The 14,965-nt window shown below is 53.5% G+C and overlaps 1 protein-coding gene across 1 annotated transcript; it reads right to left on the reverse strand.

Annotated features, from left to right (window-relative positions):
- Positions 1 to 8,512: 8,512 nt before the first annotated feature.
- On the reverse strand, positions 8,513 to 12,510 carry FOXJ1 (forkhead box J1). Its single transcript, XM_030230115.2, has 2 exons — positions 11,980 to 12,510; positions 8,513 to 9,313 (listed from the first exon to the last, which is right to left on the reverse strand). Exons 1-2 carry the CDS (start codon positions 12,475 to 12,477, stop codon positions 8,513 to 8,515), a joined length of 1,299 nt encoding a protein of 432 aa, XP_030085975.1. The 5' UTR covers positions 12,478 to 12,510.
- Between the last annotated feature and the right edge of the window lie 2,455 nt (positions 12,511 to 14,965).

Genomic DNA, 14,965 nt, shown 5'->3' on the forward strand with positions numbered 1-14,965 from the left:
AAAGACTTCACAATTACAGATTTCCCCAAAGAACTACTATTCATAAAGAAACTGAGAGCCACAAAAACAAAATAAAACAAAACAAAAAATTATTTTCTTGTAAAGAAGTCTCCATAACATTAACAAGGACTTCTATTCCTAAATGAGCTAAAAAAAGAGAGACTATTTTGGAAGTGATAAACTGACTAAAATTTTAAGTTTTATTCCTTTACATTTTCAGTAAAAACCCCAAAATCTTCTGTTCTCTTCTCTTGTAGAGAGAAGTACTCCAAAGGTTTTGTTCTAATTCTTATTATGCTTTTTTTTAGTTACTATTAATAATTTTTTCTTTATACTCTTTTAAAGTTTTAAACCTGCTTTACCTTTCTCCTAATCTCACCTCACAACAGAAAATGAGTACATTGGTGATTAACCAACACTAAACCCACCACACTCCATACTACATTATCCCAAAAAAAAAATCTCAAAATTAACAAAACCTCCAATTAGCAAAGCAAAATCACTACAGTGCCTAAGGATCGCATCCTCAGCGCAGTGCAGTGGTAATGAGAGGGTTAATGAGTCCCTTTTCGTGCAGTTGCTAAACAAAACTGGTTCCAGTGCTCCGAATTCCAGGATCCCGGCTGGGATCGGAGCCCGGCGCCCCCGGGGTGTGGAGGCTGCGGGGTTCGGGCAACGGCACCGTTCTGTTGTTCAGCAACGCGAGTTTGCACCACCGCAGGCATGAGGAAGTGGCACCTGCTGGCGGGGACGTGACAGTCACTCCTCTCCGAGGACAAGGTGTTCAGGGCGTTGGCCACCCAAAATGCCACTGGAAAGAAAAGGGAGCCTGATTAGCAGGGGGGGAAACTGAGGCAGAGAGGGGTTTTGCTTTGCCTGCTCAGGGCTTGGCAGTGAATTGCTGGATAGACCCAGATATCTTCCAGATCCCTGTTTCTACTGATTGCCTTTATGGTGGCAAAGGTCATTGCACAAAAGTGTGATCTTGACAAGATTTGGAGAAATTCAACTAATAGTAGCTCTTAAAGCAGGGACTTTGTGTCCCCTGACTTGTGCCTTGGTACTGCTCATCCCAGGAACAGTTCCTGCATTAAAATATAGTGCCATTTTATAAATACTAAACCATTTTATTGAAAAAAAAGAAATTATGCCTGCTCTTTGCTTCCAGCTGGCAGGGTTTACCCTGCCCCTGCAAGAGAGGACAGTGAGGAGGGGACACTGGGGATGCAACAGGACACTCCTGAGCCACAGGAGCTGCCTGAGGATGCAGTGAGGGAAAAACAGGATTAATGCAGCCAGGAGCCTCAGAGAGGGCTTTGCATTTGATGTGGGAGAGGAGAGAGATCAGAGTATGGAGGAGTCAGGATTAACATAAATTTACAAACCTTCCATTCTGGGCTGCAGGGCTGTCTTGGACTGTGTTCCCATGGTGGGACCCAGCAGTGCCCAGGCTGCAGGAACACTTGGGAACACGGTCACTGGTGTTCCCTCCTCCCCAGATACAGCCTGTTCTGTCTCCCCTCTGGTCAGCTGAACACAAAAAGTCACCATTCTTCAACCAAATTCACCTTCAGACATAAAACCAATAGCTCTGAGCTGCCCAACAAGCCTCCAGTTTTCCCTTCCAGGAGGGGTTATAAGAAGGGAGCCCCTAAAAGAGGGAGTGAGTGTGCACAGGCAGGCTATGGGATGCACCCAGGCACGTTCCCTTGGGTGTTATGTGCCCATGAACTTGAAGGGATGAGACAGGAACCAAATCCACCACAGGACTTTGCCTCCCTGGTAACGCCTGAGCCCTTCTGACTTCACTTTGATCCTGACCTGCAGGGTCCAGAGCACTGCCATGTGCCACAGGGATGTGCACTGCTCCCAGAAAACCAGGTCCACTTGGGCTTCAGCAGCTTCCCAGCCATTTCTGTGTGGCCCTGAGCAGGGCCATGCCAGTGCTGCTACTCCAGGGAAGGATGTGGCATGGCTGAAATCACCCTGAAACAGAGCCTAGCAGGGAGATCTCTCCACAGCCCTCCCTGCTCCTTGCAGGAAGGAGCTCAAGGCAATCAGCCCCTCCAAGGCTGGCCCCAGAAGCCCCTCCAGGCTTTCAACTATCACAGACCCAAGCTGTGCTCTCCTTCCCTCTGGCTTTATTTGCAGAGGGAATTAAGGTCCTGCTGGGAAAACCTCCCCTGTGCTCTGATAACTGCCTGCAGAGCCAGCTTTAAATGGCTTTTTGTAAATGAAAGCCCAGGATTAATGAGGTTCCCCTCGTCACTGTTTACTTAGTGCTCTGCCAGAGTGAAGGGGGCAGGATAGAGACCTCTGCTCTGGGCAAGCCCCTAGGGCCACCGAGGAGCTGGCACATACTGGGGACTAGCAAGGTGCCACCCAGAACCTGGCAGAGCCTCCCTGGAGCAGGAGGTCCCCAGAGGGGTTTGGGATGGGTGGGATGTGTGTGCACATAACAGGAGCCTTGGTCTGGGGACAGGGCATCTCCAGGGCACCATGTTTTGTGAGCTGGGGGCCAGCCTGGGGGATGATGCTCATTTTCTTCCTATGCCACGTTGCTGGGGAAGGAAGGGGGGTGTTTGCCATGCGGGTTGGTGCTGGGCACACATCCCCCATGTGACAGGAACGGGGAGGCCGTGCAGGGCTGCAGCTGGCCACATCCCCTCAGCAGGAATCCACTCAGGGATGGCAAAGAGCTGCCACTGAGGCTTGGGGTCTGCTGAGGGGTGCCGGTCCAATGAGCCCCGTGCAGAGGGGACTCTCCTTGGTCATCCCTGTCTGCCTGAAGCAGGTCAAGGGGCTTCTGCCTCTCTCTGCTGCACTCCCAGGGACTGGAGCCACCACAGCCGCCCTGCACAGCTCCGACCTTTGGATGTTTGCACATTCCTGCCTCTTAATGTGTCTCGTAACCAAAAGCTGCCAGGATGGAGCATTACTCGCCCCAGCACTTGCCAGGCTGCTCCCTCCCATTCCCCAGCTGAGAACTGGCACTGACCCCATACAGGGTGGCAGCATGGGCTTCCCAAAGGAGCAAAACCTGATGCTTCTGGTAGGAGCAAAGACAGCAGCGAACCCCAAATGCTCCCAGAGCTCCTGGGGCAGGCACAGTCACCTCTCCCAGCCAGGAACAGGGAAAAGGAGCAACCGTTTCAGAGCAGAGCCGCGCTTCCCTCAGCTGCCAGGCTGGCACTTTGCCCACCAGCACGGTGCCAGGCCAAATTCTTTGCAATTTCTAGGTCAACACCCGCCTCTCGTAATGCCCTGAGCCTTCCTGCTGCCTGTGCCAGCCTCCAGCCCAGTGGTCTCTGTGCACAGGATAGGAGTATCCCAAAGGATCCACTCCTGCTGCTGCTCATCCTGGCTGGCCCAGTCTGTAAGCCCCCAATATTTGTCCCTCGTTGCTCTGAACTGGGCCATTCCCCAAACACTTGGCTCTGCCCACAGCAGCACCCATAGGAGAGCTGTGTCCAGGCAATGCACAGGGGTGTAAGACCCATCCCAAGGAGTCAGACACCAAAGGAGTGTGTTTGCTTTGGATTTCTAAAGCCATTTTCTCACTGTCATGATAGCAGTGAAAAAAACCCCACAATCGCAAGATATGGGATAGTCCTAACACTCCAAACCTGGAAATAAATCACCTGGAAAAACAGCCTTTGTAAAGAAATCCCCGTGGCCCCGGCGCTTGTTTGCAAACCGGCCAAGTTTCGTCCTTGGCATGACGTGGCTTCCCAAAGAAGGAGGCGATGCTGGCACGGCTCCGGCAGCTCGGCCCCTCCACTGGGGGCTGCCTGTGTCCCCCCATGCCCACAGGGACCCCTCTGCACGGCATGAGCAGGGCAGGAGGAGCAGGAACCCTGCGGGGCTGCAGCCCCCTACCCGGGCGTACATCGAGGGGGCGGTGGGGCTGAGGATGAGGAGGAGGAAGGGGCAGCCGAGCGTGTGCATGTGACGGCTCTTACGCAGGGGCTGTTGCATTGTGGCCGCCGGCACTCCCCCCCTCCCCGCCGCAGGGCAAGCCCCGACCTGCCGGGACATTGTGCCAGCCGGGAACAGCCACTGGCAACGGCCACTGACCCGTCCCGGGGCTCCCTGGGGCGCACAGGGACGCGGGCACCCGAGGGGACTTGCGCTGGATGTGCTCCCCCGTGCCAGAGCGTGCAGAGCCCCACACACCGCACAAGAGCAGGGCTGAAATCGCTGCAGACGTTCTGCCGAGATAATCAGGGTCTGAGCCACATCAGCCCTGACTCAGTTTCCCCATCAGGGTGCTGAGAGCGATCCTGGCTGTGCGAGTGCCGCACAGCCAGGTGCGAGGTCAGCAGGGCAGGGGCTTTGACCCCCTCTCTGTTCTCAAAGCCAGCTCGCACAGAGGTGTTCACATCCATCCTGATCCCTCACAGCAGAGCCATCCGAGCCCAGCCGTGGGGCTCAGCACAGCCTGTCTGCAGGTTGCTGTGGCATCTCCGGCGCATAAGGTATAAAACACTAAAAAAATCAGCATCACAGGGCAGGGAGTCCCTGAGCTGTCCCCAAGCCCTGCTGTGTGTGAGTGCCAGGCTGCCCTGATGCCATCCCCATCCCATCCCCATCCCACCTGCTGTCCCAGGTAGATCTCCCTGCCCGAATGTGGTCCCCAAGGGATTTCCCATCCATGTGAACTCCCGGGTGCATGTTTGGGAACCTGTTTTTTCCCGAACTTTGGAGGTTCATTCATTGCTATGCAAGGCGAGTCCATTCCCTACCCTCCTCCAACCTGCTTCCCCCTTCTCCCCCCTCACCACTCCAACCATCCCAGCCTAGGATGTTAAAATGGGCTGAATTTTTTTACGTTGAGAGGGGAAAAAATTTTTAGAAATCTGGGGATGAAGAGAGAATCCATGAGCTGTGACCTCCTCCAAATTCAAGGCACCAAATCCACACAAGGAAAACAAAAGGCAGCGAGATTAGCATTTCCAAACAGAGCAGAGATGGCCCCAATCTTTGAGCTGTTTATTCTAGGGTTGATTTTCAATATTTAGGATGATTAGCAAGTGAAAGCCGGCTGTTGCCAGAATGGGTCCATGCCAGCCCCGCACTCAATGGAGGGAAAAGAAAGACACGGCAAGAAAGGGAGAGAAAAGAAGGGCTTATGTGTATATTTTTTCTCCCTCTGTGAACGGGAGATTGGTTTGAGGTGTCAATGTTTGCCCATCAGGGAGGGATGATGGATGAGGGGACGGCTGGGGAAATAGCAGAAATAAATAATAAAGGAATCATTGCCATGTGCTTAAAAACCAGCTGGGGAAAGACCTCACTAGGGCAGCGAGCTGAGCTTGCAGAGAGTTTTTGGAACTGGGTTCTTCCCAGACCCCCCTTTGCGGGGTGCCGGTGGATGCCCCAAAACGCAGCCAGCTCTGGAGTGCTCTGGGTTCATTGCTTGCAGCAGGGGGACACTCCCAGCGCGGGGTCCCCAACCCATCACTGCCCCCGTGCCGGGCGAATCGCGGGGCTGGACCAGCCCCAGCCCCGGCTCAGCCCCGCGGCCACCGGCAAGCCCGGGCAGGTCCGCGGCTGCCGGGTCCTGACCTCGCTGCTGGCACCGAGCACAGCCGCGCTTTGTGCCCCGCGCCCCTGCGAAGCGATGCCACCACCCGCAGCACCCCCAGCTCCTGCACCTCCTGGCTGCCGCTTGAAAAAACACCACCCCCTCCAAACTATCTCACCGAAAGAAAGGAAAATTCACGTCCATGTCGGTTTGGTTGCTTTCAGCCGCTGCACAAAACGGGGTTGTTTCAGGCCTCGCCTGGTGCCTCCTTTATATTCACCCTTTCTCACTTTAAACCCCTCGGCTGGCTCCGGCAGGCTGGAATATTTTTTCCTGGCAAGGTTGTTTTTTAAGTCTCCTGGCAGGGTGGGGATACTGGAGGTTTCTCTTTTGCAGGAGGTTTGAAAACAGTACTACGTGTTTGTGCCTGGCAAAACAAATCGAAGTGGTCTGAGGGGTGGGGAAGTGCCAGCTTTTTGCAGTCCTGAAGTGCCACAATTACTGGGGGAGGAAGAAAGGAGCAGCTCCTCCAACAAGCAGCTGAGAGAAGTCAAGGCAAGGAATTCCTTAATCCCTTCTGGTATTCATGGCCCCCAATACCCCGAAGCTGAAAGGAAAGACCAGATCTGCCTCTAAATTCCCCCCCTCAGACACATCAAAGCTACTCCCCCAGGGATAACCCCACCTTTTCCCAAGGTCAGCATCCTGCCTTCCCAGCACAAAGCACAGACAGACCAAGGCAAGTGTCTGTCCTGAGCCCAGGCCTTATTTTGGGTTGAGATTGGCTGGATTGGGAGCAACTGTAGCAGCTCTGGGACTGGCTGCTGGGGTGCCTGGTGCTGAGGGAATCCAGTAGATCCTTGGGGAGCTGGCAGGGTGCTCCTCATGTGCTCCCCAAGAGAAGGGGGCTGTGTCCTCAGGGCAAGAGGGTTGGGACATGCAGGAGTGGATGCACCCAAAGCTGGAGCAGCCCCAGGCAGGCTCCGGAGGGGCATCTATGCACCTCCTCTCCCCACCCTGCACCCAAAAGGGCTCTGAAGCCACTTGGGCATCTTGGAGCATCTACAGGGCCAGGTGGAGACATAGCACGAGCAGAGGGACCTGCCAGCCCCAGGAGCTCCCTGCAGGGCCAGGGAAGGTTATTCCCAGGGTTGCAGCAGCTCCCAGGGCTCAGGACACCAGGCACAGCCACCCTTGTGTCACACAGGTGGCATGTAACCATTGTCTCACTGAGGTTGGTTTGTGCCTCAGTTTCCCCACAGGGAATTTGGACAGTTGTGCAAGTGGGTGAGAGCTCCTGTGTGCTGGGACTGGGTTTACAAACAGGGCTGGGCTGGGGAAAGGAAACAAGGAGGCAAAAGGGGTATTTTTCTTCTCCATTTTTTTTTCTTTATTATTATTTTTTTAAATTTGTAAATAGCTTTGCATGAAAAAAAGTTAAATTGCACAAGTATCTCTGCAGTTCTCCAACATAATCCCCAAAGCAGGAAAACAGAAGAAAAACAGCAAGTAAAAAGAAACACTGTCAATACAAACAACTACACAGACCCCAAAGCCTCTCCTAAGTGATTTTGTAACCAAAACAGAATCTGAATACAATCTTAAATTTCTTTTGTCAAGTCTAAGGCACACCACTAAAATTCCAGCTTCTACTTGCTCCTATCTAAATGCTGCTCCACCTCTCACAGCCTACAGCAAAGCAGAGGCAAAGAATCTGGTTCTTGAGAGCTTCAAGTCAAGTTTCAGCAGAGTTTGACTCTGCTCCCAAAATATTTCTAAGTTACCTTGCACCGACCCTGCCACACTCTGGCTGCACACTGAGCCAAAGGGCCAAAGCTCCTCTTCCTGTGGATCCCAAAGTCCCTTCTGGCTGGATGGGACTTCATTCCCACTGCTGTCCCCAGAGCTTGTTGCACACAGAGTCTTTGGCCTGAGCTCCTGGATGGAGCCTGGATGTGGATTTCTCTCCTCCTCAGCCCCAGCTGGGAGCGTTCAGTGGCTCCATCCCCACCAGCTGGGGACCAGCCATGGGGTTTTCCTTGTACTCAGAGCCTGATGGAAGAGCTGGAGAAGTGAAGAGCAACAGTCTCAGACCAAAAAAGCAGAGAGGGGCTATGTCAGTGGGTGAAAGAGAGGGTTCATGGTGCTCCAGACCCTTTGGCAACTGCAGCAAGGGTTTTGGGTACAAAAATACAAAAGCTGGTTTTGGGAGCATCCCCGACCCTGCTGCTCCTCTCCTGCCAGGGCCAGTTTCTTCACAAAACTTGTTAGTGCAGGAGTCCTCCCTTGTGTGGTCTTGTTTTACAGAACAGTGAGCACAAAACCTTTAAACAGTGAAAATATAAAACAACCCTCAAACTGCATTTTCTCTTCCCCCCACCCTTAAGAAATTCTAGTGCTAAAAAATATAGATTTCTTTGAATATATAATATATAATAGATTATATAAAAACATCTAAAGAGGCACACTTGCTGAGTTTATAAACCTTTTCTTCTTCCCTAGGCACAAATCAGCTGGGATGTTGAACTTGGAGAATCCAGAAGGGACCTGTATTTTCTTACTGGCTAATTATCACACTGTACCTACCAAATGCACTGAGACAAAAAAAGGAAAGACAGAGAGAAACAAAGAGGTGTGGAAATTGCACTTTAGTCTATCAAATTAAGCCACCAGGAATCTCATGTCTTAGATGGGATTTTGCAGGTAATTTTAGCCCTGATGGAAAAGAGCCCATCATAATTCACATTTCTTTTTTTAAAGTAAAATGTAAAAAAATAAGTAGTGTTGACTTTCTTCTCTTGAGAAAACTAGAGACTTCTGAGCTGTCCTTTGGAGACACAGCAGGCAGTTCCTGGGGTGGTAGGTTCTTTCCCTGGTGTTTCTGGGAATAACCTTACAATGAAGCTGGTAAAAGTCACTGTGGGCATCTCTAGGAAATCTTGTCCCTTGTAAGTCCCAGCCTGGGGAGAGCATCCTACAAAAGCCTTACAAGAGGCGTGCCAGGCTGCTCAGGTTGATGACATCTGCCAGCAAAGAGGCATCGATGTCTTCAAACACCTGGTCGATGTTGACACAATTGGAGAGGTAATCATTTGTCCCTTCATCCCAGGGGTGCTCCAAGAAGGTGGTGGCCATGAGGGTTTCATTAAAGTCCAGGCTGTACTGGTTGGATTCGGTTACGACTTGTTCCTGCCCCTGGGGACACTCCACGTGCTGCCCTTGTCCTGTCCAGTCCAGGTCGCATGTGACAGGGTTGACGCAAGGTGGGAGCTCCATATCCACCAGAGTGGAGAAGTCTCCATTGATGTTGGTGTTAAAGACAGTTTCCCAGTCAAAGACACCTTTCAGGGACCCCAGCTCAGTCTGCTCCTCCTGGGTCATCAGGGCCGAGCTGGGGAGCCGGGACGCCTTGGCCGTGGGCAGGGGCGAGGGCTGCTTGCGCTTCTGCCCCGCTTTGGTACCCACGGGGCTCCAGCTCTGGCTGCTGGTGGTTTCTTCAAACTCTTTGAGCAGCTGCTGCGATGCCACGTTGGTCTCCAGGAGGTTGTTGGAGCTGCAGGAGGAAGAGGCCGGGCTGCCACCGTGCCTTGCCTCTGTCTGGACTCTCCCGGCGAAGGCCGGGTGGATCTGCACTGGAGACATCCTCCGCTTCTTGTAGGTGCCGTACTTGAGCCGGTTGGCGTAGTAGGGGTCCAGCTTCCAAAATCCACCTTTCCCTGGCTCGTCTTTCTCTCGAGGCACCTTGATGAAGGACTTGTTCAAGGACAGGTTGTGCCGGATGGAGTTCTGCAGCCAAAAGAGAAAGAAACCGAGGCTGAATGCCTGTCTGCTGTGGGACTGCCTGGGTGGGGAGGCTGGTGGAGGTTGTCAGCAAGGACCTTTGGGAAAACAAAGCAGAATTGGCAATATCCAGACATCCAAGGCTACATTCCCAGCAGAAAGTCCCTCAAACCCCTGAGTTTTCCCCCCTGAGTCTCCAGCAGTTTTCCTGCCTCCTATCTCATCCAGCCAAAGGTAGCAGGAGCCAAGGGGTTCAAGCTAGAACTTGCCACCCAATGGGAAGCTTTTGGGCAGCTCTCCTTGGCTGGAAATTAGGGCCATGGGGCCTTGAATCATACAGAGCACTGTGAGAAGCTGGCTTGAATTGCCCTAGGCATGAAGCTAGGCTGGAGGAAGTTGGAGCCTCCTTTGTGCCAGGGAAGAAGAGGTGGGTCTCTACACCCATGTGGCCATGGCCCCTTTACAAGGGGCAAACACATGGCAGCACTGTGGGGGGATGGCAATCAGGGCCCTGCTTGCACCCCCCAGTTCAACTGTGCCTATTGTTAGTGTTGAGAGGAAAATATGTGGACAAAACATAGGCACCATGCCTTCCCCCAGCCAGGCTGGCACAAATCAGATGGGAGAACACAGAGAGACACGTGGGCTGTTCCACCCTGCGTGTCCCCAGAGGTGCCTCCTGGCCCAGGAAAGCTCAGTGTGAAATCACTGCATCTTCATCAGCCACTGCTCAAATAAGCTGAGGGGGGAAGAAAAGGAGGAGTTTCTGCTCCCGTCGAGCTCTTCTAAAACCCTGAATGTTCCTGGAGTGATGTGAATAATCAGAAAGGAAACTCAGTTATTGGGCAAATAACCCAGCGTTGGACTCCACAGAGCCAGGACTGTACTAAGAGATTGGATATGGTAGAGGTGGGTTTTTTTTTTTATGTTGCCTGGATATCTTTATGCTTATTCATCCATAATCCGTAGTGCCAAATAGGAAAAACAAGGCTCAATTGCTTAGAGCTGTTGAAAAACATGCACACACACACAACAAAACCCTCCTCTGGGCTGAAGCTCCTTGGGTTTGTTGGCTCCTCTCCAAAGCACTCAGCTCCCACAGGAATATATCCATCTCCCCCCCAGACTATGGGTGGCATGACCTTTCCAGGCTGTCTTCACGTACGGGAATTGGGATAGGGGATGAGAACACAGCCTCGACAAGAAAGAAAAGGAAAAAAAAAAAAAGGAAGGGGAAAAAAAAGTGAAAAGAAACAAAAGATTAAAAAAAAAAGGAGAAGAAAGAAGAAGCAAGAACACAGATATTCCCCCACACAATCCAGGCTGTGGTAACTCCAATTTTACTGTGTAATGAAATTTTACAAGGTTCAGAGACTTGAAAGCTGAATTCTCTGCTGCCCATCTCTCCTCCCCATCCCAAACTTTGCTCAGTCCAGGCTGAATTATTACTCAGCCAGTCAACATATTTATCATTCCTGCCTGCAATGGTCCAGGGCACCCCCTGCATCTCTGCAGAGAGGGATTGAAAACCTTCTTTCTTTTTTTTAATGAACACATTTAATTAAAAACGTTGTGAATGCCCTGCCATGAAGTGTTCAGGAGAAAGTCAACTCGTTGGCACCCAGCTCCTGCTTCCAAATCACTTTCATAGGTCCCGTGAGTGTAAGACGGGGACCAAGATGACCCTGGAGGGGGACCAGGAAAGGTTCCCTTCCCCATGATGGGCTTCAGGAGCCACTGGAGACCCACCTGCCTGGAGAGAAGGTGAGCAATGCCTGGGCTTTGCAGTGGGATTCTCCAGCTCTGCTTGGATGAGCCCTGCCATCAGGATTAGTGACACGCTGAGGATTTGGGATGAGAATAACCCCAGAGGAGGGATGAGCCCCCCAGGGCCCTCCAGCCCTGCCATATCCTAGAAAACCTCACGTGCCAGAGGTCTCCTTGTGTGACAGAAGAGGGCAGTGAGCCAAGGTGGCTGGGAAAAGCCCTGGGCTTCAGGCTGTCCCCAAAGCTTGTGAGCCTGGGGGCTGTCCCTTCCCCACTGGGGACATGCTCGTGCTAGCTAGGGACAGCAGCCCAAATTAACCCCTCCTGGGCTTCCCTCTGCAGCTTTCACCAGCTCATCCCAGTGATGGAGCCTCCTTGGCCTGTCCCTGGGGCCAGGAACTCAGTACTCTGCCCTGCTTAGAAAGCAGCAGCATTTCTGCTCAGAACCTCCCCAGTGGGATCTTGTCCAACAAGTGGCATCTCCATGCCTCTCCCATGCCTGGTGTTCAGCACCCAGGGACACTCGACCTGGCACCTTCTCCAGGTGTGCTAAACCCTGAGGGACTTGGGGCCCCATGAGAATTCCAGGAATGGAGGGACTGAGAGGCCTTTGTCCTGAAGCCAAGAGGAGTCTCAGGTGCCAGGAGCCCATCAAGTACCTCCCTGGTCCCAAAATGGTCCTGGGCTCTCCCCCAGTATGGCTCCTTTCCCTCTGCCACCCCGTGGCAGTGGCATTTGTGCCCAGCCAAGTTCTTTCCCATTCCAGCCCTTCCCACTGGTGGCTGGTGTCACTCTTTTCCCAGTGGGATCCAGCAGCCCTGCAGGATCTTGTCTTGCAGGGTGGAGGCTGTGGAAAGCCCTGCTCAGCCCTGCAGGGAGAATGGCCAAGGCTCCACGTCTCCTACCTGCCAGGTGGGATCAGCGTGTCGGAAGTAGCAGAAGTTGTCAGTAATCCACTTGTAGATGGCAGAGAGGGTGATTTTGGGTTTATTGCTGGCTTCCATGGCCATGCAGATGAGGGTGGCGTAGGAGTAGGGTGGCTTGACGTGAGGGTTGGTCTTGTAGTCGATGTCCCCTGCCAGATGAGGGGGCACAGCCAGGTCGTGGTGCGTGCTGGAGGAGGTGGAGGAGGAGACGGGCGTGCAGGGGGTGTGGCGTGTGCCCTTGCAGGCCGGGTCAGCAGCCAGGGGCGAGCACGGCGACTCAAAATCAACCAGGCTGAACAGACTCTCACTCATGGTGTAACAGTCCTGGGGGTCTGAGCCAGAGTATAACTGAGGCAGGCCAGTCTGGGCCACTGTGAAGTCCCTCAGCCACATGAGGTCGGGCAGGCTGTCATCCAGGTCTTCCTCCATGCACTTCAATTTGCCCTTGGCTTTCAGTGCTCGGCCTGGCCACGCCATGCCTCCCTCCGTGCTTCCCACGCTGCACGTGAGCAGGAGAGAAGGGATGGGGCAGGTCCTGCAATAACAACAGGGACAGGGATGAGGTTCTCAAAGGTGCAGTCTCTCTCTGACAGCCAGGCAGGGCCACCCCTGGGTGCTCCTGGAGCTGCTGGGTGAGACCCACCCCCGTGGTGTGCTCTGCAGGGGACCTGCAACGCCTGCCCTGAGGGGCTTTAGCACCCTTGGACCTCGGGGAAATTCCTTCAAACTCTTCCACCCCAGTGTCACCCACTGACCTGCTGCCCAGCAAGCTCTTGGCTGAACAAAGAATTTTAAAAAATCCCAACATAAAACCCTTCAAACAACCAAAATCCAGCCCTGCCATCCCACAAAGTGAGGTTGTTTCTTGGGAACACACATCCCTGGATACCTGGCACTCACAGGACTAACTCTCAGCATTCCCCCCCAGGACAAAATACTTTAAAATTTCCCCCTTCACAGCCAACCTCTCTTGGTTTGATGCTAATTCTGCTTTTACTTCCGGTGGTACCCAGAAACAACTCAGTGGTGGGTTGGGGGAACTGGTGGGGTCCCACCCCAAGCACACCCTGAGTCAGAGTGAGCCGGCAGCTTCAGACTTTGGGGAGTCCTGTGTCGGAGACGTGAATATTAACCCGAAATCCCGAGTGCTTGGGCCAGGAGAGAGCGCCGGGAGGGCGCGGAACCAGAGCCGCTCTCCCCCGCAGACCCACCGCCCCAAACGGCGATTTCGGCCGCGCTGCCTTCCCGTCCCGGCCGCATCCCCTTACCCCGTCCCGGTGCCGGTGTCGCCCCCCGACAGGCAAAGTTCACGACACAGTAAGAAGCTTCTGGAAAAACGGGAAACGAGAGGAAAAAAACCACAAAAAAAAACAAAAAAAAAAAAAAAAAGGGGGGGGCTGGGGAGTAATAAAATAAAGGGGGAAAGAGGGGCACCGTGGATGCCGGGGTAGCCCGTGCCGGCCGCCTGCGGTGTGCCCGGGCCGGGCTGTGCCCGCCGAGCCGCCGTGAGCCGCGGCCGCCCCGGCGCGGGGTTAAGTAGCAGCTCCGGGAGGCTTCGCGCGTTGCCGCGGCGACGCCACGCCCCGTAAACATCCTCCGGGCACGCCATTGGCCATCTCGTTGCCATGGGGACGGGGGGCGGAGCCCAGGGATGCGGCCGGGACCCCGCAGGCCGGGCCGAAGGGATGGGAAGGCTCTGGGGTGACTTTGGGGTGACTCTTAAGGGGTGACCTTATCGGGGCTTTTCCGCTCCTGTAGAGAGCCGTGACAAGGCTGGAGAGGGCCGAGCCCAGCCAGAAGAGATGGGGAGGTTCTCGGGGGGACCTTATCGAGGCTTTTCGGCACCTGAAGGGAGCCGTGACAAGGCTGGAGAGGGACTTTGGGCGTGTGGTGATAGGAAAAAGGAGAATGGCTTCAAACCGAAAGAGAATACTTTTAGGTTGGATTGTAGGGAGAAATTATTGGGAGGGTGGTGGAACAGGTTGCTCAGAAAAGCTGTGGATGGAATAGTTCAAGGCCAAGTTGGATGGGGCTTGGAGCAACCTGGGATGGTGGAAGGTGTCCTTGCCTATGGTGTGGGGGGGTTGGAACTGGGTGACCTTTCACGTCTGTTCCAACCCAAAGCACTTTGTGATTCTGTGCAAACCTGTGTCCTGCCCCTCCAGGGGCACCCCCAGCCATTTGCTTCCTACCTCTGCCCTCATCCAATTTCTTGCTCCTGATGCACCCACAGCAGTGAGGGCAAAGCAGAAGGGGGACTGGCAGACTCCAAAAATAAAGGATGGAGTCTGCCTTCATTTAATTTTAAAAATTACAGCCACAGGCTTCTCTAAGAAACCCCTGCCCCCTAACTGCTGTTCTGAGAGCTTTAACAGAGGCCAGGGAAGGATCTCTTTGGAGGATCTGACCATCTGCAAGCCATTCTCCCCCGTCTTGTTCAGTCATGGGTTGGACTTGATTATCTCAGAGGCCTTTTCCAATCTGATTGATTCTGATTTTGACTCTGATTCAGCTGCAAGTTACTTCTCCCCACCATCATCAGCCCCCTTACAGCCCTCCTCATCTTCAAGACTTCAGCTCCCAGCACACATTTTCTTCCCCACCACTGGAAGATTTCTCTTGCATGAGCTCCCAGCTCTTTGTTGCTCCTCTTCTCCCCCAGGAGAAGTTCCCTCTGGGTGTCCTCATCCAGCAGTGACAGGGTCCACCCACACCACACACCAGGAAGATGCCTCTACCCCAGGCCAGACTTTTCCTGCAGAGGTTTAGTTTGCATTTGCCCTTTCTCCATCCAGGCAGGATTTAGGATAGTTGGGAATGCAGGTTGGAAGGGACCTTGGGCAGTGTTTTAGGACATTTGGATCAGCTGGGCTGTTTTGGAGAAGGTACCTGGGTGACAGGTGAGTAGGTAATCCCAACCAAAAAGAGTTTTTACACACCAAAAGTCCCCCAAACCCTGACTGCC

Source organism: Serinus canaria, chromosome 18, assembly GCF_022539315.1.
Source record: "Serinus canaria isolate serCan28SL12 chromosome 18, serCan2020, whole genome shotgun sequence".
Classification (NCBI taxonomy): Eukaryota; Metazoa; Chordata; class Aves; order Passeriformes; family Fringillidae; genus Serinus; species Serinus canaria.